Source organism: Phyllobates terribilis, unplaced genomic scaffold (assembly GCF_046119375.1).
Source record: "Phyllobates terribilis strain yellow unplaced genomic scaffold, ASM4611937v1 Scaffold_11__3_contigs__length_659146591, whole genome shotgun sequence".
NCBI classification, from domain to species: domain Eukaryota; kingdom Metazoa; phylum Chordata; class Amphibia; order Anura; family Dendrobatidae; genus Phyllobates; species Phyllobates terribilis.
This window is the reverse complement of record NW_027362771.1, coordinates 296272163-296294897: the sequence shown is the minus strand read 5'-3', so window position 1 is coordinate 296294897 and position 22735 is coordinate 296272163. Positions and strand designations below refer to the sequence as shown.

The 22735-nt window shown below is 45.2% G+C and overlaps 1 protein-coding gene across 2 annotated transcripts in view; it reads left to right on the top strand.

Moving 5' to 3' along the window:
• The first annotated feature begins 2159 nt into the window (after nucleotides 1-2159).
• RBM17 (RNA binding motif protein 17) overlaps nucleotides 2160-22735 on the top strand; it is a 47134-nt gene continuing 26558 nt past the window's right edge. Inside the window, exons 1-5 of one of the 2 annotated variants that reach the window (XM_073652457.1) lie at nucleotides 2160-2316; nucleotides 4964-5101; nucleotides 6097-6210; nucleotides 6838-7004; nucleotides 21701-21798. In XM_073652457.1, the coding sequence (XP_073508558.1) occupies nucleotides 4979-5101; nucleotides 6097-6210; nucleotides 6838-7004; nucleotides 21701-21798 (502 nt within the window). In that variant the 5' untranslated portion in view covers nucleotides 2160-2316; nucleotides 4964-4978. The remainder of the gene's footprint in view (nucleotides 2317-4963; nucleotides 5102-6096; nucleotides 6211-6837; nucleotides 7005-21700; nucleotides 21799-22735) is intronic. The other variant, XM_073652458.1, reaches the window with a different exon arrangement.

Below are 22735 nucleotides of genomic sequence, written 5' to 3'. Positions count from 1 at the left end.
GATACTCCTAAATAAAATCCTGAGTGACCAACTGCCTCCAGAAGTCACATAATTGGTAAATTGAGTCCTCCTGTGTCGCATTTATTCTCAGTATAACTACAGCTGTTCTGTGAAAGTATCAGAGGTTTGTTTGAGAACATCAGAGATCAAATAGCATCATGAAACCCAAGGAACACACCAGACAGGTCAGGGATAAAGTTGTGGAGAAGAGTAAAGCAGGGTTAGGTTATAAAAAAATAGCCGAAGCTCTGAACATCTCACAGAGCACTGTTCAACCCATCATCCAAGAGTATGGCACAACTGCAAACCTACCAAGACATGGTTGTCCCCCTAAATTGACATCCCAAGCAAGGAGAGCTCTAATTAGAGAAGCAGCCAAGAGGTCCATGGTCACTCTGGAGAAGCAGCAGAGATCCACAGGTGGGAGTATCTGTTCATAGGACAACGATTAGGCTACGGCCTTACTATCAGTATTTGGTCAGTATTTTTTCTGAGGAGTGAGAGCCAAAACCAGGTGAGGAACAATCAGAGAAAAGGTCTAATAGAAACAAGTCACCAATTCTACATTTATCACCTACTCCTAGTTTTGGCTCCCACTCCTGACAAAAAATACTGACCAAATACTGATAGTGGGACAGTGGCCATAGTTGTATACTCCACAAATCTGGTCTTTATGGAAGAGTGTCAAGATGAAAGTCATTTTTAAAAACAAGCCATAAGTCTAATTGCAAAAATTCATGTAGGGGACACAGCTGGCACGTGTAAAAAGGTGCTCTGGTCAGATAAGTACAAACTAGAACATTTTGGGCTGCTTTGTTTAGCAGAAAATTAACACTGCACATCACGCCCAAAACACCATCCCCACCAACAAACATGGTGGTGGCAGCATCATGTTGTGGGGATGCTTTTCTTCAGCAGGGACAAGGAAGCTGGTCAGAGTTGATGGGAACATGGATGGAGCTAAATACAGGACAATCCTGGAGGAAAACTGGTTAGAAGCTGCAAAAGACTTGAGACTGGAGCATAGATTCATCTTCCACCAGGACAACGACCCTAAACATACTGCCAGAGCTATAATGGATGGTTTCGATCAAAGCATATTCATGTGTGTGAATGGCACAGTCAAAGTCCAAATGTAAATCTCATTGAGAATCTGTGGCAAGACTTGAAAATTGCTGTTTACAGATGCTCTCCATCCAATCTCACTGAGCTAGAACTAGTGTGCAAACAATAGGCAAAAATCTCAGCCTCTTGATGAACAACGCTGGGAGAGATGTACCCCAAAAGACTTGCAGCAGTAATTACATTAAATTGTGGTCTTACACAGCATTGACCCAGGGGGGCTGAGTCCAAATGCATATTTATTTTACTCACTTGTATAGCACCATTAATTCCACAGCGCTTCACAGACAATATCATCACTGCCCCCATTGGGGCTCACAGTATAAATTCCATATCAGCATGTCTTTGGAGTGTGGGAGGGAACCGGAGAACCTGGAGGAAACCCACAAACATGGGGAGAACATACAAACTCCTTGCAGATGTTGTCCTTGGTGGGATTTGAACCCAGGACCCCAGTGTTGTAAGGCTGAAGTGCTAACCACTGAGCCACCATTACCATTTAAAAAAAAATAAAAAATTAGAAAAGAAAACAATGTATCATTTCCGTTACACTTCACAAATACTTGTTACTTATTGGTTGGTCTATCAGGTAAAATACATTACGTTTATTGGTGTAATGATTAAAAATGAGGAAAACTTCATGGGGTATGAATACTTTTTAAGGCACAGTAAATAGAAAGTGGCCACAACTCTATTGCAGGAGGTGTGCGCGCTCTCAGGGCCTCCTGGAAAGGTCAGTGCATCATTATGTCTCTATTGTAGGGCTTCTATACATAAACTAGGCGCAGTGACAGCTCCACAGACCAATACTATATATCCGCCACTATACACACCACTGCGCCATTCCTCTCCGCTCTGACCTTACATCCTGCTGCTTACAGTTTTCTAATGACCCCTAAGCTTAGTGACTAAAGTACATGACCATACTAAGGACAACACCGCAGAAGACTAAATGCCTCCACTGTGCCTGAGTTATTAATGGCTGCCGGATACTTCCTGCCCTCACTTAATACCACGCATTGTAACGTCATCACGTCGTACCAGGACGTAAGATGCGCCTGATGTTGCGTTCCAAGCCTCGTTGGTGGACAACCGTAACGCAAGTCGCTGTAGTGTCGCATGTAATACACATACTCAAGTCCCGCCCCTTCTAACCAGCACCGGGTGTTTATGGAGCTTTCCTACGGGTAGTAGGTGAGTATTGCTCGGGGAGGGGGGATCATTTGCTTTATAAGCTTCTTCCCATCTTCCCGGGCTGACGTGCTGCTGCTCATGTCAGTCTGTATTCGGCGCATGGTCTGGTGGCTGCTGGTCACACGGCTGTGACATAACCGCAGCGCTTTCTTGTCCTCTCATGTTTTACACGCCGCAGTGGAATCTCTAGTTCTCTAACGTTACTACCTCTTTCTAGTGATGGCTGCTGGTCGCTGAGTGTCGGAGCTCACAGCCTGCATACTCCTCCTCATGTGCTGGGGGGCTCAGGGCTAGGAAGCCTTGGAGACCCGCCATGTAGTGTCTGGGGAGAGCTAGGAGCATCAGCAGGAGCCTATAGCAGGGTGCAGCCATCACCACACTGGAGGCTCCTCAGCACAATGTATTGGAATATTATTATCTATGGGGAGAATTGGAGAGTGACTGTAAAACAAGCAACTTTACAGTTTACTATTTGTTAATATTAGGTCCCATTCACTTGATTAATTAGTTTTCTCCTCTTTGCTTAAAGGGGTGGTCCGGTCTTAAGTTACTAGTCTGCAGTTACTCTATGTGACTGCAGACTTGTGAATCCTCACATCACGTGCACTGTAAGGATTCTCTGACCGGTGGTCCTGGGACTGCTAGTATACAATCTGCGCATTCCACCTAGACGGGTGTGACCTCCCTCAATGCAAGTGTAGTGAGAAACAGTCTAGTCGTAATGTGGCCAGGAATACGCATATAGCATACTTGTGGTCATATGACCACCAGCACTGGAGAATTTTAACAGCGTGCGTGACGTGAGGATTCACAAGTCTGCACTCAGAGTAACTGTAGACTTGTAGTTTAAGACCGGACAACCCCTTTAAGGGACCAGCGGCTGATGCTGTCTAGCAGCGGTGACCAAACATGCACAGTGTCTGCAAGCTCTCACACCTTGTAACCACTGCACTGGCCAAGATTGCTGTAGCATGCGGTTAGTCCCCAATCCCAGGCAGCTTCAGTGCCACCGTGCTCGTCCGGTGCTGCAGAGGCGCATCTGTCTCATATAGCAGTATCAAAGCGTGCACAGATCAGACCAGCACTTAACCAATGCTGCTAGTCCAAACGGTTAATCAAACAGGAAGTCCGCAGCCTGAGGAGAGGGGCACTGCTGCACCCAACCCTTAAAAACTGGCCCAAACATCAGATGACCCAGAAGTCACCGGTTGTTTATTCCTGGGGAAAGTTGTCACTTGCCGTACATTTTGAAGATATGTGAAATTGCCATCGGCCATTTAAATACTTGTGTTTGTGGATTTCTAATCTGAGTAAACATGGGGGTCTTTATATAGAGGAAATAAGACAACCCCTTTTCTTCCAGACACAGGTCTATGACTGTTTCCAAGGCTATTCTCACACGTGGCTTGTTTGCAGCAAATTTTTAGTGTGGATCAGGCACAATGAAAATCTGCCGGAAATTACAATTCAGCTTTTTAGAGATGCATCCTGGAAAAAAATCTGTAGCTATACAGCGACTGTGACCATAATAGACCTTACATGGCCAAAGAGTGCACTGTGTTCTGAAGAGCTCTCCTTCCTCCTCTCCCTCAATGTGAGTGACTGCACCATAGAGTTGTTTTGCCTTCCTCTGATAGATCTGCAAGGAGTTTTATGTTCTCCCCGTATTTGCATGGGTTTCCTCCCACACTCCAAAGACATACAGATAGGGAATGTAGAATGTGAGCTCCAATGGGGACAGCAATAATAATATATGTAAACCCCTGTGAAATAAATGGTGCTATATGAACAAGTAAAATAAAGATATTAAAAGAGGAAAAGCTTACACTGCCGTTGTTCTTGGTGTCCACTCTGATAGAATATTGTTGAGCGGAAGATGATTAACAACTGCTTATTGGCTGCAGCTGTCATGGTAGTGGACAATCCTTTTAACAAACGTATTTTTCTCAGTGTACGTGCACACGATCAGTAATTGCTGAGGATTGGACGCTGCACGCTTGCGCTGTGTACAATCTGCAGCAGTCAGATGTTACATCATAGTGGATGGATTTGTAGAAATCCCATGCTCACTATGCGTCTCCGTGCACCTGCAGACACTGACATGTGGCGCGTCTTTACAGACCGCAGCATGTCAATTTCTCTTGCGGAGGCGCTAGTATCCACGAGAGAAATTAGATCACTACAGTGCATTGATTGCTGTGAATCTGCATGGTTCGATGAATACATGTGGATTCACCTGCATGCAGCACTTTGGACACAGCATAAAGTATACTGCGTTCAAAACGCTGACAGTACTGACCATGTGCACATAGCCTTAGGTCACGGCCCCACTATCACTACTTGGTCAGTATTTTTTACCAGGAGTGGGAGCCAAAACCAGGAGTGGGTGATAAATGCAGAATTGGTGACTTGTTTCTATTATACCTTTTCTCTGATTATGCCTCACCTGGTTTTGGGTTACAAAAATGTGAAAAATACTGACCAAATACTGATAGTGGGGCTGTGGCCTTACTTGGTATACATTGTTGTAACCCCTTAAAATTATGCCCCTGTATGTTTTCCAAATTGTGGCCAATGACTGGGCTAAATAATTTAAGCATCCCCAGGTTTAATTGTTCTTCCTATAATTGTATCTTCTCTTGAAAAGTGGCAGGTGGGAAGAATGTCTTTATACGATGATCTGGGCGTGGAGACAAGCGATTCAAAAACAGAAGGATGGTCGAAGAACTTCAAGCTTTTGCAGTCACAGCTGCAGGTTAAAAAGGCTGCTCTGACACAGGCAAAGGTAAGGATAGGGGGCATTGGTGGGCTCACATCGGTAATATGTGTGCAAAGGGGGAAAGGATTCATGGCGTGCACAGACTGACATCACTTGGGGGCTGCAGAAAGTCTTTAAAGAGTTATTCCCAAGGTGTTTATCTCTTATCTGATCTTGGACACTCTGCATTCCCAAGAATGGGATTCTGGGATCAGGATAAAGAGCCCCACTTTGAATGGAGCGGAGGTGCGCATGCTCATCCTCTACTCTATTCATTGTGGGTGGGACCTCCAGTGATCAGTAAGTTAATCTCCATATCCTACAGATAGGGAATAATTTACGCTCTTAGAAATAACCCTTTTAAAGAGCGGGGCTTAAATTTTCGACATTTAACCCCCACCTACTTACTGATGGTGTACTTTGGATAGGCGTCTCCCAAACATGGGGCTCAGTAGCCAGCTATCTTTCCCAACTTCCCCATATTCATGAACATTGAGCTCAGCTGAGAGCAAGGAGAAAGTCCATTTAGCTTGATTGACATTCCTGAGGACATGCTGCGTCACCCCAAACCAGATTGCATGGGATTATGGTATGTTAGTCTGACTTTCCTCCTTAAAGTCTCCCCTCCTCTACTGATAACGGGTAACTAGAATATATCATGCGGGAGAGGAACAATCTAGCCCCTGCTGATGAGGGCACCTTTACAATACACAGTTAGGGCACACTCAGCTGGTGGTGGTGGTGGTGGATTGGAGATCAAAAAGCTGCTAACGAGTTTTAGTTAAGTATCTTTTTTCTCCTCTCAAACACATGCGCACTCTCAGTAGACTAAGGCCACGTTCACACGTTCAGTATGTGGTCAGTATTTGTAAGCCAAAATCAGGAGTGGAACAGATTTATTTATTTTTTTAATATACACTTTGTGCTTACAGGGTATTTGCACCGGCTTCATTAATGTGTTATAGTGCCATAGTAGTGATTTGCTTTTGCTCTAACAATTGTGATTTGTTGTTTTATTACAGACTCAGAGGACAAAGCAGAGCACAGTTCTTGCTCCTGTAATTGATCTCAAACGAGGCGGTACAGATGATCGGCAGATTATTGATACCCCACCTCACGTGGCTGCTGGCATGAAGGTATTATTGCTCTTCGGCTCTTAATTCACTACATATTGTATTTCCTCATTTTAGGGCAACATATTACAGGTCCAGGTCCATTCTGCTATTAACCAAAATGTCACAAAAAAATATTGGGGAGAACAAAATCTAGTTTACTGCCAGTTTTCCTCACAATTCTGGGCTGCCATGTATACATTGATATACAGCATCTAGTCAATCATTGCTGAGATGAAGTGCTACCCTAGTGCTTACAAAAGACTCAGAAGTATCAACTCGCTGTATTCTTTCATCGCTCCTATTAGCCAGACAGCACAATTATTTTTAGTGGTTTGGGGTTTTTAAAAGAAAGCTCCTGTCCCTGTATTATGTGTAATGTGCTGCTGTTATATAAGGAAACAAATTGAGATGACAGATCCATTTTAGGTATGGCCACAGAAGACTTTTAGAAGTAACCGTGTACTATTGTTGTATTTCCATCAGTAGCTGTAGTTTTTGATTCCGTAAATATATTTTAGTATAGATTTCTATAGAGCCCTTAGGTGGTGGTAATTTCTTGAGATTAGTCCATCATCTCATGCATATTTAGGAATATGTCTGTCTTGCCTTTGTTTTATCCTATGCTTGCATTGTACCTTACGGCCACAGGACCCTGTACCTGGTGGCTTTTCTACAGGAGATGCCTTGGTTCCATTAGCTGATGAGTATGATCCCATGTACCCTAATGAATTTGAAAAAGTGGTTAAACGTCAACGAGAGGAACGGCAACGTCAGCGCGAGATGGAAAGGCAGAAAGAAATTGAAGAACGAGAAAAGTAAGTGAATAAGTAATTCAAAACCATCGTCCACCCTAGGACTGAAAAGTGACTGTACGCTTCTCATAATCACCCTACCTGGTGCCCTCCTTTTGTCTCCAGATGCCTCCTCTGCTCAGATTGGCATTCTTTTCATTTATAGTTTTATTTATTTTACTTGTTTATATAGCTCCATTAATTCCACAGCACTTTACAGACATCATCACTGTCCCCATTGGGGCTCACAATCTAAGTCTTCTATCAGTGTATCTTTGGAATGTGAGAGAACCCAGAGGAAACCCATGCAAACACAGGGAGAACATACAGACTCCTTGCAGATGTTGTCCTTGGGGGAATTTAAGATACCAGGGCTGCAAAGCTGCAGTGCTAACCACTGAGCCGCCATGCTGTCCTATGATAAATGGAATATTTAGTTATTCCTCATGTATTTTCCACACTCCACTCCACAGTCCTATACAAGTATTGACATTACTTGCATTAGTCCTTATACCCAGTGAGGCACACAACCCATTTTTTTCCTATCTCAAATCCATGCACCCAAGGACTATATTTTTGTAAGAAGCCAATTATCCCATCATTATAATTTTGAATTGTGTGAGGAAACTGCACAAACACAGAAAATATATAGTTTGTCTTTGTGGACAGGGTTTGCGGTTTCCAGAAGTTTTTGGCTGATTCCTCAACTGCAGCTTTTTAGAAAGTAGCAAATTGTTTGTGCAGATGTACTCCTGTCTGCCCCCCTGCCCAGAAAAATTGCGTATGATTGCGATTTTCGAGACTATACAAATTTTTGCTCTAAAAATTAGCAAAAAAGTGTTAAAGACAAAAAATAAAGAGTATTTGTGATTTTGTGCAAAATTCATGAAATACACATTATTTTAACCCATTCATGACATATGACGTAAACTTACATCCTATGTCGTGTCCCTGCCTTTAACCCCTTCACGCCACGGACTTTTTCCGTTTTTGCGCTTTCGTTTTTTACTCCTCTTTCCAGAGCCATACCTTTTTTTTATTTTTTAGTCAATATGGCCGTATGAGGGCTTGTTTTTTGCAGGATGAGTTGTACTTTTGAACGGCACCATTGGTTTTACCATAGAGTGTACTGGAAAATGGGGGAAAAAAATCCAATTCCAAGTGCGGTGAAATTGCAAAAAAAAGTGCAGTTTCACAATTGTTTTTTTTTTTTGCCATGTTCACTGTATGGTAAAACTGACCTGCCATTATGATTCTCCAGGTCATTATGAGTCTGCAGATACCAAACATGTTTAGGTTCTTTTTTTTATTTAAGTGGTGAAAAATAAATGCAAAGTTTGTTTGAAAAAAAAAAAAAAAAAAATTCCCAGACCCTTAGCGTCTCCATTCCTTTTTTCGGGATCTGGGGCCAGGTGAGGGCTTATCTTTTAAGCGCTGAGCTGATGTTTTTATTCATATCATTTTGGGGGTAGATACGATGTTTTGATCTCCCAATATTGCGGCAACTAAAAAAACGTAATTCTGGCTTTTTTTTTTTTTTTTTTTTTTTTTTTACTTATGCCGTTTACTGATCGGATTAATTTGGTTTATATTTTGATAGTTTGGACATTTCTGAACGTAGCGATACCAAACTTGTATAATTTTTTTTTTAAGGATTATTTTGAAAAAGGGAGTGATTTGAACTTTCTATATATTTTTTTTTTTTTTGCTTGCTTCAATAGTCCACGTTAAAAGACTTGAAGCTGCTTGTGCTACAAAAGCAGGGCTTTAACTCTGTGTAGCAGAAATCATCATCTCCTATGAACTGCGGCCACGGGCCCGTGTTCATAGGTGATCTGCAATGACAAGCTTCTGCAGACCTCCGGCTGTCATGCGAACCCGTTGGCGCTCCGCGATCATGTGACAGGAGCGCTGATGGGTGGGGTTTTGTGATGTGCTTCCGGTAAGCACACGTTAAATACTGCTGTCGGAGATTGACAGCGGCATTTAACATTTTAACAGCCACTGGTGGATCGCAATTCCAGCAGATTTAGATCTTCTCATTGAATGAACGCTGCGGGGAGAAAATGGTACAGTCACCACTCGGAGTACAGAGAGCGGCGGTTGTAACCGGGCCCTGACTGACACTGTCTCTGCATTAGGACTGGGGGTGCGGTTACAGCTGCTGCTCTCTACACTGTGTTCCAAATTATTATGCAAGTAATATTTTCTCAGATTTTCCCAAATTACCTATATGAATTGCAGTCATTGTAATTTTCCAGTCAAATAACAGAGTACAATTGAAAGGTTTTTGTACAAACTGCCTATGATAACAGTATATTTTTAAAAAAATAAAAACTCAAACTGCACTCAAAATGCATGTTCCAAATTATTATGCACAGCAGAGTTTTCAACCTTTTCATTTTAATAAAGAACAAAAAATGGTCATTTTTGAAATTATAAGCATTAGCAGGTTATTACAGACTGAAATCCAACAGTTTTCAACTCAAAACTTTATTCTAGGTGATGTTACATTTGCACATAGGACCCCTTGTCCGAAAGGAGCTTCTGAACTCTCTCGTCCATTGAATTTGTCAGGTTTAGGATGGTTTCTTCTTCAATTGTTTTGCATGAGGACAGAATACCCTCCCAGAGCTGTTGCTTAGATGTGAACTGCCTCCCGCCATCATAGACACTCCTTTTGATGATGCTCCAGAGGTTCTCAATGGGGTTGAGGTCAGGGGAGCATGGGGGCCACACCATAAGTTTGTCCCCTTTTATGCCCATAGCAGCCAGAGATGCAGATGTGTTATGTGCAGCATGAGATGGGGCATTATCATGCATGAAAATGATCTTGCTGGGGAATGCACGGTTCTTCTTCTTGAACCATGGAAGGAAGTGCTGTTTGAGAAACTCAACATACATTAGGGAGTTCATCTTTACCCCTTCAGTGATCCTAAAAGGGCCGACAATCTCTCTCCCCATGATTCCAGCCCAAAACATTACTCCACCTCCTCCTTGTTAGCGCCGTAGCCGTGTTTGCATGGGGTGTCCATCAACCAGCAATCCTCCACTCCATCCATCTGGACCATCGAGATCATTTCATGCATGATAATGCCCCGTCTCATGCTGCACATAACACATCTGCATCTCTGGCTGCTATTCGCATAAAAGGGGACAAACTTATGGTGTGGCACCCATGCTCCCCTGACCTCAACCCCATTGAGAACCTCTGGAGCATCATCAAAAGGAGTGTCTATGATGGTGGGAGGCAGTTCACATCTAAGCAACAGCTCTGGGAGGGTATTCTGTCCTCATGCAAAACAATTGAAGCAGAAACCATCCAAAACCTGACAAATTCAATGGACGAGAGAGTTCAGAAGCTCCTTTCGAACAAGGGGTCCTATGTGCAAATGTAACATCACCTAGAATAAAGTTTTGAGTTGAAAACTGTTTGATTTCAGTTTGTAATAACCTGCTAATGCTTATAATTTCAAAATGACCATTTTTTGTTCTTTATTAAAATGAAAAGGTTGAAAACTCTGCTGTGCATAATAATTTGGAACATGCATTTTGAGTGCAGTTTGAGTTTTTATTTTTTTAAAAATATACTGTTATCATAGGCAGTTTGTACAAAAACCTTTCAATTGTACTCTAATAGTTATTTGACTGGAAAATTACAATGACTGCAATTCATATAGGTAATTTGGGAAAATCTGAGAAAATATTATTTGCATAATAATTTGGAACACTGTGTATACTCAGAGCAGTGAGTGAACCCGCTCCGGTGTCGCTCTTGTGACTGAAACCAGAACACTGCAGGGGAAATAAAGTTCATCTTTTCCCCTCACCCATGACAGCACACCTTGAGAGAGGGATCCGCCCCACCAAGGACAGGAAACCGTCTGAAATAAAAGGGCGGTACCTCTCCCTTGCTTCAGTTGGTTTCCTGTCCTTGATGGGAACCTGTCTGAAAAGAAGATGTCCATACTTATCTGGGCCTGTTCCGGTGTGGAAGAGCGGGCACCAGCCTGCGCACCGGGTTCCAGAAGCGCCGTCCGCAGTTCCCTGGAGCTGTGTCCGAGCGTGCGCAGGCGGTGAGGAGGGCTCCGGCTCCCCGCAGACCGCTGCGCTGTCCTCTCCCTGCCGCAGGCTCCTGGCTGGCCGCACGCCGGGAACGGCATCTTCCGGGTGTGATCGCCTGACGTCACGGTGCACGCTGGGAGAGGCGTGCCCGATGACGTCAGGGGGCGGCACCCGGATCCGTCATGGCGGCGCCCTGTAAGCGCTTGCCGACCGGCTTTTGAAACCTCGGCCGGCGGGTGTCAGGAGGGGGGGGGGACACCTGATCCAGAGGAGGTTCCGGATGTGCCCTATTTAAGGTGGGGGGAGTTGTCCTTGTCAAACGCTGCCTATACTCATGCTTGTGGTATAGCAGCTATGGCAGACCAGGACAGCCAGGAACAACAGCAGCTGACCCCTCCATCTCAACAACGCCAGCGGAAGAAGCAGTCGTCTCACGTGGACAGCTGCTCCAGCAACTGTAGCGGCAGCAGAAGTAAGGTGTCGGACGCTTCAGGGCCATCCGGAAGGGATTCATCTTATGTCCCGCCACAGCCTCCAAATCCGGTACCCTTTTGTGACTTCAGGGGTGAGTGATCTTCGTGAATGTCACTTAATTGTAATGGAAAGTTATTATGTATTTGATTCCTTAGGAACCTAAGAAAAGTAGCGCCAAACAGAAGCACTGGGTTTGCGCCTTATGTCAAGTCCCCCTTTCCATAGATTGGCAGAAACAGCTTTGTGCTAGCTGTATTAACCAAACCATAGCGGAGCGCACCCCGGATTTTGCTTCTAATTTGAGGTCCGTAATCCGTACAGAGGTTCAAGATTCCCTAAAAGGCTTACTTAAGGGGAAAAAGAGATCCCATAAGGATATCTCCTCCGACTATGATTCATCCTCCCAGTCAGAGGATCCATGCCTCAGTGATTCATCATCCTCCTCTTCATCAGACAGTGGTAGGCCCTGTTTTCCTATTGAGGATACGGACAAGGCAGTCAGATCTACCATGGGGTTGAGGGAGGAGAAGGCAGCCAGGTCCCTGGAAGACATTATGTTCGCAGGCCTGGAGGAAAAAAAGACTCTCCTTTCCAGTGAATCCTAAAATTCAGACCCTTATAGACCGGGAATGGAGGAAGCCTGAGAAATCTGGAGTGTTGCCCTCATCCTCTAAAACAGTGGTCCCCAACCTTTTTTGCACCAGGGACCGGCTTGAAGCAAGATCATTTTTCCATGGCCCAGCAAGGAGGGGGTGGGGTGGGCGGGGCTTTGGTCATATGGGGGCGGGGTAATGGAGGGATTTGGAGTTTAGTGCATACTTATCATATAGTGTAGACCAGGTCCCCGCCAGGAGCCCCACATAATGTGCTGTGCCAGGAGCCGCATCACTGAGGCCCCATCACGCCCTGCAGCAGGACAGGGCAGCTGTCCTGACAGCTGCTGTTCAGCTGCATTTACTTCATCCCAGGGGCGGACACAGACTGTAGTGGACCCCTGTGCAAGAAATTTTTGGGGGCCCCCCCCCGCCCTTCATAAGGCAACAAAGTTATGTAAACATAACCCCCCCCATGTGCATCTCTCACCCCCCCCATGTGCAGCTCACCCCCGTGCATCTCTCATCCCCCTCCGTGCATCTCTCATCCCCCCCCCCGTGCATCTCTCATCCCCCCCCCCGTGCATCTCTCATCCCCCCCCCCCCGTGCATCTCTCATCCCCCCCCCCCCCGTGCATCTCTCATCCCCCCCCCGTGCATCTCTCATCCCCCCCCCCCCGTGCATCTCTCATCCCCCCCCCCCGTGCATCTCTCATCCCCCCCCCCCGTGCATCTCTCATCCCCCCCCCCCGTGCATCTCTCATCCCCCCCCCCGTGCATCTCTCATCCCCCCCCCGTGCATCTCTCATCCCCCCCCCGTGCATCTCTCATCCCCCCCCCGTGCATCTCTCATCCCCCCCGTGCATCTCTCATCCCCCCCCCGTGCATCTCTCATCCCCCCCCCCGTGCATCTCTCATCCACCCCCCGTACATCTCTCATCCACCCCCCGTGCATCTCTCATCTCTCCCCTCCCTCCCATGTGCATCTCCCATTCCCCCCACTCCTAGTTAATTGTATTTAAAAAAAAATAAAACTTGTTATACTTACCCCCATGCGATCCCTGCAGAATCCTGGCGCTCGTCCAAATCGCTGACACCAGGTTCTCCTGACTTCCGGCCATGTGACGGCGCCGTCACATGACCGGAAGTCAGGGGAATCATGAAGGTGCTGCCGCAGCAGCGCAGCGCTAAGATGTCCCGGACCCGGCGCTTAGCATGCGGCCGGGGGCCCCATGAGGAGAGAGACGCACAAGAGGGGGGCTCCGAGGGGGCTCCTACCGGCCGGGCCCCATACTGGAGTCAGGGCAGTCATGCCCTGATGGCGGCCCTGCTGGAGGCTGGAGGGGCCCCCTCTCCCCGCGGACCGGCTGAAAAACCCCAACGGCCCGGTCCTGGTCCGCGGACCGGCGGTTGGGGACCTCTGCTCTAAAAGAAGGTACCCCTTTGAGGATAGTGTCTCTGGGTCCTGGGATAAAATTCCTAAGGTTGACGGGTCTGTCGCCCGATCATCCAAAAAATCGTCCCTACCCCTGGAAGATTTGGACAGTCTAAAGGATGCTCTAGATAAGAAGGCAGATTCCTTCCTCTGTCACACACCTGGGAAGCGGCGGCTGGGGGCCTAAAACCAGCGGTAGCAGGCACTTGTGTCGCTAGGTCACTCATGGTGTGGCTTCAACAACTAGAAGACCAGCTCAAGGATAAAAAGATATCCAGAGATAAAATCTTCTCCAATCTACCTTTACTACAGGCAGCGTCCGCTTTCCTTGCCGACTCCTCAGCGGATTCGGTTAAACTCGCTGCCAGGTCTGCTAACTTATCTAACACTGCCAGACGAGCCCTGTGGCTCAAGGGTTGCCCAGGAGACCTGCAGTCTAAACATAAACTTTGTTCCCTTCCTTGTGATGGTAAACTCTTGTTTGGCCAAAAACTGGATGAGCTTTTGGAGAAGGCTGGCGACAGGAAGAGAGGTTTCACGGGGGACACAAAAAGGTCCTACTTTCGGAGGAAAAGACTTAACCGGGGTCGCCCTCCGGGAGAAAGGAAAAGATGGGAGCCCAGATCTAAAAAAGACTCTGGTTACATGTTTGGGGGGCCATCCTCCAGTACCAAAAAATCTCCCCAATGACGCAGGGCTAGAGGTCGGGGGAAGGCTTTCCCATTTTATCCCAGCTTGGGAAGCCATTACTTTAAATCCCTGGGTGTTGAGTATCATAAAGAATGGCCCAAAGATACGCTTCAGTCAAGTCCCCCACCGAACCTTCATGATCACCTCTAGGAGGAAGTACAGGGAGGAGCAGATAGCCCTAGAGTCGGAGGTGCTAGATTTAGTCAACAAGCGGGTCCTTCACGAAGTTCCGGGTTCTCAATGGGGAAGGGGATTTTATTCCCCCCTATTTGTGATTAAAAAAAACAAATGGGTCCTTAAGGACCATTATCAACCTCAAAAGTCTAAATCAGCTGATAGAGAACCAGACTTTCAAAATGGAATCAGTGAACTCGGCAGTAAAACTCCTACACCACAATTGTTTCATGGCAGTTATCGACTTAAAAGATGGCTATTATCACATCCCAATCCATCCAGACTACCTGAAGTACCTAAGGGTAGCCCTATTCATCCAAGGGGAATCGAGACATTTCCAGTTTACTGCCCTACCTTTTGGTCTCTCGATAGCACCGAGAGTGTTTACAAAGGTTATAGCGGAGGTGACAGCTTTTCTCCGAATCAAAAACGTGGTGATCGTTCCCTACCTGGACGACTTTCTGGTAATAGGGAAATCGGAGGACCACTGTTCCTCTCAACTTTTAGAGGTCAGGACAGCCTTCCATCAGCTAGGATGGTTGATAAATATTCAAAAATCAAAACCATCCCCCTCAAGGACTCCGATCTTTCTGGGCTTGACCCTAAATTCCCAACTCCAACCCTGCTTACTTCCGGAAGACAAGGTTTGCAAAATAATCAGCCTGGTCTCAAGGGCCATAAAGTCTCCAGTCATGTCCCTGAGAGGAGCAATGTCCCTACTGGGCTCCTTGGCGTCCTGTCTCCCGGCAGTCAAATGGGCCCAAGGTCATATGAAGCTTCTTCAGTGGGAGGTCCTGTCAGCGCAAAAATCCTTCAACGGACATTTAGAAAAAAGACTATCTCTGTCCTTGGAGATGGTAGACTCCCTCTCATGGTGGACAAACAGGGAAAATCTGACCTCAGGCTTGCAGTGGTCCAGACCAGTCGACCATTCAATTACAACAGATGCAGGTGGCTCCGGCTGGGGGGGTCATCTAGCAGATCTCTTGGTTCAGGTTCTCTGGCTACGTCCCGAGATAGGGACATCATCGAACCTAAAAGAACTTTTGGCAGTGGAGAAATCCTTGATGGGCTTCCTTCACCACATACAGGGTCGCCATGTCCAGATCAGGTCCGACAATCGGACGACAGTAGCTTTTTTAAATCACCAGGGAGGAACAAGCTCACGCTCCCTGATGGTAGTGGCAAACAGAATCCTGCAACTAGCAGAGCAGCATCTCCCATCCCTCAGTGCTCTTTACATCCGGGGGGTAGAAAATTCAAAAGCCGATTTCCTCAGTCGCCACACTTTAAAACAGGGAGAGTGGGCTCTAAACCCGATAGTCTTCCAACAGATTATCCAGCTATGGGGATCGCTGGACATAGATTTGTTCGCCACCAGGGCGAACAGGAAGGTGGAGAGATTCTGTTCACTAGATCCAACAGAGAATCCCTATGCTGTAGGCGCTCTCCACATACCCTGGAAGTTCAGGAAGGCCTACGCTTTTCCACCGATAGTAATGATCCTGGCAGTTGTGAGGAAAATTCGGGAGGAGGGGGCAAGGATAATTCTAATAGCCCCCTTTTGGCCAAAAAGACCCTGGTTCTCCCTGCTTCGCCTAATGTCGGTCTCGGATCCCTGGGTTCTGCCGGACAGGCCGGACCTTCTCATCCAGGGGCCGATGTTCCATGCACAAGCCAAAGGTTTCCATCTGGCGGCTTGGCATTTGAGAGGTTGTTACTGAGCAATAGGGGGTTTTCACCAGGCCTAGTTTCCACCCTATTGGGTAGTAGGAAGCCCATAACAACTAAGATTTATACCAGAATCTGGGGAAAATTCCTGGATTTTATAGACTCCCCGTTGTCGGATAAACCTCCAATTAAAGATGTCCTAGAGTTTTTACAGAAGGGACGTGACCTGGGGTTAGCTACGGGAACACTTAAAGTTCAGGTGTCTGCCCTAGGGGTGCTCTATAATTGCAACCTGGCGGGGAACATGTGGGTCTCTAGATTCATTAAATTCTGTTCCAGAGCTAAGCCAATTTGGGCTCTCAGAGTCCCTCCCTGGGACTTGAATTTGGTTTTAAATGCACTCTCTGGCGACAGATTTGAACCCCTGCAGGTTATCTCTCCAAAGTTCATCACCCTCAAAACCATTCTCCTGGTGGCCCTAACATCGGCCCGTAGGGTGAGTGACCTGCAGGCCCTTTCTGTTGATCCCAAATTCATGATGACTCGGTTGTCCTTCGTACAGATCCAGCATACCTTCCGAAAGTAGTTTCCAGATTCCACTGTAATCAAGAGATTGTGCTTCCCTCATTCTGCAGTAATCCAAAAAACCCCGGGGAGGTTAGATTCCACTATCTAGTTGTTAGAAGGACTTTACTACAGTACATAGACATGACTAGTCAGTGGAGGAAGGACCGCTCCTTGTTTCTGGCCTTTCAGGGGAGTAGGAAAGGTCACGTGTCAAAGGGAACTAGTTCTAGGTGGCTTAGTAAGGCCATTTGTCTAGCTTGCATATCTACAGGTGTTCCGGCACCGGACGGAATTAAAGCTCATTCCACCAGAGCTGTCGCACCCTCCTGGGCAGAGAGAGCAGACGTCTCAATTGACCAGATATGTAAAGCTGCTACTTGGTCTGCACCATCCACCTTCTACAAGCACTATAGGTTGAATCTATCCTCCTCTGATCTCACCTTTGGGAGAAGGGTACTTCAGGCGGTGGTCCCTCCCTAGGGTGCTCATATTCTCCAAAATTCTCTCAAGGTGTGCTGTCATGGGTGAGGGGAAAACACCAAGGTTACTTACCGGTAGCCGGTTTTTCCTGAACCCATGACAGCACCTGTAGTTCCCCCCCCGTCTCTTTCTATGTATGTTGTAGGTGTTGGTTGTGTGTCTAACCTTTTCTGGAGGTCCTCTCAATGCTCTGTAATCCCACTGAAGCGAGGGAGAGGTACTGCCCTTTTATTTCAGACTGTTTCCTGTCCTTGGTGGGGCGGATCCCTCTCTCAAGGTGTGCTGTCATGGGTTCAGGAAAAACCGGCTACCGGTAAGTAACCTTGGTGTTGTGATGGTGCTGGGCAGGTTACTAAAGCTATTAACCTGCAGACTAACCCCATATCTGAGTGGTGTGTTTGTTTGTTTTGTTTGTTTTTTTCTGCTGACCGGATCACTTTAAATAATAATCCAGCTATGAACACTATTGCATTTAATATTCTGTGGGACATCTAGTCTATGAAGCTTTTGTATTATGCGTAGTTATTACTAAAACAGCATGTAATCTGCTCAGCAGTGAAACAGATTTAATGTAATACTATTTAATCTTTCCAGGGCATGTACGTTCTGATGGCCAGCAGAATACGCCGTCAGCTCATTTATCCTCTGATTAATGTGGGTACAGTCTACAGCAGTGCTAGAGAAATGCCGCCATTTAACAATGTAAAATTCTTTGTGGGTTGGAGGCTGGAAAGCGCTCAGGTCCCTAATGTTGCTTGGGATTTTCTTTTTTTTTTAGTCGTGCAGTAAAAACGACATGTTTTTATTCTGGGGATCATTTTGATAACAGCAATAACAAGTTTATATGTGTTTGTTTGTTTTTTTTGTTTGTTTTCTTATAGGCTTTACTGCTTCTAGAAATGTAACACTTTTAACACTAAATGTAACACTAATATCATACTTCTGTAATGTACGTATGTGTGTATAATATACATACTAAAAATATATATAGATTTGTATATAGTTTAATATATTTGGGTTGTTTTTTTTTTGTTTTTTTTACAAATGAACAAATGTTTTTGACCCTTTTCTGCTTTTAGTCCCCCTAGGAGAACATGCAGTTGTGGGTTCATTGCACGGCAATACTTCTGTACTGTAGTGTCTAATTAGTCCGGCCTATTGGAGTGTAAAAATATTGGATGCGTGGCCCTTCAGTAGGTCCTCGGCTTCCATGACAACTCATCGGCACCTCTCAATTGTATTGCAGTGGGAGATAGTGGGGTAACAGAGGCCCATTTTCTCCTTTTCACCATCTGACCTAAGGAGTACACTGTTACAATTGACACTAGCTCTGACCACCGTAGCCCAGAAAGCCACCATATATGCATGGGAAATATGTTCTCAATTATGTATTTTGTGAATCTTTTTTATGATGTTCTTTAGTATGTTTCTCTGGTTTAGGCCATGTGCACACATTATTTGGGGAGTTTTTTTTTTTTTACCTCAGTATGTGTAAGCCAAAACCAGGTGAAGAACAATCAGAGGAAAAGTATAATAGAAACACCTCACCACTTTTGCATTTATCACCACTCCTGGTTTTGGCTGATGTAAAAAAACTCACAAAATGCACAATGTGTACGTGCCCTTATGGATGACTCTCTACATGATGTTCTTATGATTGGAGTGGATTACACTAGAACCTTTCTATCTACTTGGTTTCCTTCTTGCCTCTCTGGCTACTCCACTCTATGCCGATGTCTCAAACTGATAAATACCTTTTCCCATAATTTAGCTTCTGCTCTCTGACATCATGAACTCCCTACTAGGCTGGGTTCACACGAGCATATAAAAAAATCTGTCTGATTTCTCATCCAGAAAAGTGACGATTTTTTTTTTCTCACTTTGTCATCCATGTGTTGTCCGCATACAATCCATTTTTTTTACTCAGCAGCTATTAATCATTGACCAGACCATTTACCGTTTCTCATCTTACAGAATTGCAATGTATCCATAAAAATCTGACGCTTTAATGTGACTGCCATCCGATTCCGGAGTGAAATTTCAGCATGCTGCAATTATTTTTCAGGCCACAGCCACACTATCAGTATTCAGTCAGTATTTTTTCTCAGGAGTGGGAGCCAAAACCAGGAGTGGGTGATAAATGCAGAATTGGTGACTTGTTTCTATTATACCTTTTCTCTGATTGTTCCTCACCTGGTTTTGGCTACCACTCATGAGAAAAAATACTAATGGTGGGGCCGTGGTCTCACAGACAGTCTGTCAGTGAAAAGGCCATCAACCGTGCCCCATTGAATAACATTGATCCGAACGCTATCCAGTAAACAAAATTGGATAGCACTTGTCCGATTTGTACAATGGGGTTAGTGAGCCCTAAAACTGACCTACATAAACTGAATTTCTCCATTTCTGTCTGTTACACTGCCATAACTTGTAACATGCCTAATGTCGGGTCATTTTCAATTATGTTTTTTTGTTTTTACTTGATCTACTTAATTCTAGTCTTATGTCACCTTATTCTGCCCCCATGTTTTATCGTGTGCTGCACAAGTTCTCTACAATGTGCTACCTTGGACTATTCCTAACATCTCAAATTGTTTTAAGTGTGCACTAGAAACCTCTTTAACAATGCATATCATATTCCCTTATTTGATTCCTATTCTACCATTTGGTGTTTTTCTCAAATTTTGCAGAAAGTCTGGCTGCACTAGAGTACAGAGCCCTTTTATTTGGATTGTAAGCTCTTGCGAGCAATGCCTCTCAATCCTTACTTTTGATGGGTGAATAAGTTTATTGCTGTGGATTGGCTGGTTTCATATGTACAGTATATCACAAAAGTGAGTATGCCCCTCACATATTTGTAATATTTTATTATATCTTTTCATGTGACAACACTGAAGATGTGACAGTTTGATACAATGTAAAGTAGTTAGTGTACAGCTTGTATTACAGTGTAAATTTGGTATTCTTTCTAAATAACTCAACACACAGCCATTAATGTCTAAACTGCTGGCAACAAAAGTGAGCACACCCCTAAGTGAAAATGGCCAAATTAATTGTGCCCAAAATGTGAATATTTTTTGTGGCCACCATTATTTTCATGCACTGCCTTAACTCTCTTGGGCAGAGAGATCACTAGAGCTTCACAGGTTGCCACTGGACTCCTCTTCCACTCCTCCATGACGACATCACGGAGCTGGTGGATGTTAGAGACCTTGCTCTTCTCCACCTTCCATTTGAGATTGTCCTTCAGATGCGCAATAGGGTTTAGGTCTGCAGACATGCTTTGCCAGTCCAGCATCTTTACACTCACTTACTTTCTTTAGCAAGGCAGTGGTCATCTTGGAGATGTTTGTGGTCATTATGTTGGACTACTGCCCTGCGTCCCAGTTTCTGAAGGGAGCGGATCATGCTCTGCTTCAGTATGTCACAGTACATGTTGTCATTCCTGGTTCCCTCAATGAACTGTAGCTCCCCATAGCTGGCAGCACTCATGCAGCCCCAAACCATGACACTCCCACCACCATGCTTGACTGTAGGCAAGACACACTTGTCTTTGTACTCCTTACCTGGTTGTCACCACACACTCTTGAAACCATCTGAACCATATAAGTTTATCTTGGTCTTATCAGACCACAGGACATGGTTCCGGTAATCCATGTCATTAGTTTGCTTGTCTTCAGCAAAGTGTTTGTGAGCTTTCTTGTGCATCTTCTTTAGAAGAGGCTTCCTTCTGGGGCGACAGCTTAGCATCGAATTGGTCTGCAGTATGAGGTGTATGGTCTGAGCTCTGATGAGCTGACCCCACACCCCTGTAACCTCTGCAGCAATGTGTATGGTCTGAGCACTAACAGGCTGAACCCCCACCCCTGTATCCTCCTGTAGCAATGCTGGCAGCACTCATACTTCTATTTTGAACAGACAACCTCTGGATATGATGCTGAGAACGTGCACTCAACCCCTTTGGTCGACCATAGCGTGGCCAGCTCTGAGTGGAACCTGTCTTGTTATACCGCTGTATGGTCTTGCCTGCCATCCTGCAGCTCAGTTTCATGTTGTTGGCAATCTTCTTATAGCTTAGACCATCTTTATGTACAGCAACAATTCTTTTTCTCAGATCCTCAGAGAGTTCTTTGCCATGATGAACTTCCAGTGACCAGCATGAGAATGTGAGAGCAATAACACCAAGTTTAACATACCTGCTCCCCATGCACACCTGAGACCTTGTAACACTGAGTCACATGACATCAGGGAGGTAAAAGGGCTAATTGGGCACAATTTGGCCATTTTCACTTAGGGGTGTACTCACTTTTGTTGCCAGCCGTTTAGACATTAATGGCTGTGTGTTGAATTATTTAGAGGGCACACTATATTTACACTATTATACAAGCTGTACACTGTCTACATTGTATCAAATTGTCACATCTTCAGTGTTGTCCCATGAAAAAATACAATTAAATATTTACAAAAATGAGGGGTGTACTCACTTTTGTGATATACTGTATATGTACTTTCAGAATGAGAAAAAAAATAAAATAATTATATAATTATTTATAAAAAATGGTTTGTTTTAGACGAAGAAAAGACCGACATGAAGCCAGTGGGTTTTCCCGTAGACCTGATCCTGAATCTGACGAAGAGGAAGACTTTGATAGGGAACGTCGTAAAAGGGGTCAGTTGTTATCAATGCAAACTATTGTAGAACACCCCATTTATTATAAAATATGAATAATTTTATATTGATAATCCAGATCAGCTATATGGTCATGGGTTTGACCCCAAACCAAATTTAACTAAGGCTATGTGCCCACGATGCAGAAATGCTCCGGATTTTTCCTGAGCGTTTCTGCATCTCCCTGGCAGAAAAAAACGCATGCGGATTGTACATGCGGATTGTACATGCGTTTTTCCTGCCAGGGACAAGCGGATGTGAAGCGTTCTTCACTTGCATTTCCGCATGCGGGTTATCAAGCGCTTTCCGAGCGATTTTTAGCATCACTTGGAAAGTGCTTGACAACTTGTTCACACTATATAAATCCATGCAACCGGCATGGATTTATATACTGTGACCGAAAGAATGGTAAAAAAACTAAAAATAAATATATACTTACCATCTGATGGCCCCCGGTGTCTTGTTTCCCTCCGTCCAGGCTGCCGGCAGCTGTACACTGAAGGACCTGCCGACGTCAGCGTCGCGTGACCCGTCACATGACTATGACGTCAGCGCAGGTCCTTCAGTCCATCGCTAGCTGCCGGCAAGCACAGACAAGGGGGCCGCCAGAAGGTAAATATAATATTTATTTTTTATTTTATTCTTTTTTTTCACAGGTTCTATGGTACCCGGGTCCAGAGGAGAGTCTCCTCTCCTCCACACCCGGGTACCATCCGCGCATTGGAACGCATGCATTCCGCATGTCCTTATCTAGTGAAGCGGAATTACATGTGTTCTAATGCAAGTCAATGGCGGTGAAACCGCAGCACTTCCGCAAAATAATTGGTAGTGCTGCGTTTTTTTCAGCAATGATAATCCGCAGCGGAAATTTCCGCAGCATGTGCAGAGCACATGCGGATTATCATTGGGGGACATGGCAGGCCTTCTACCATGCGTT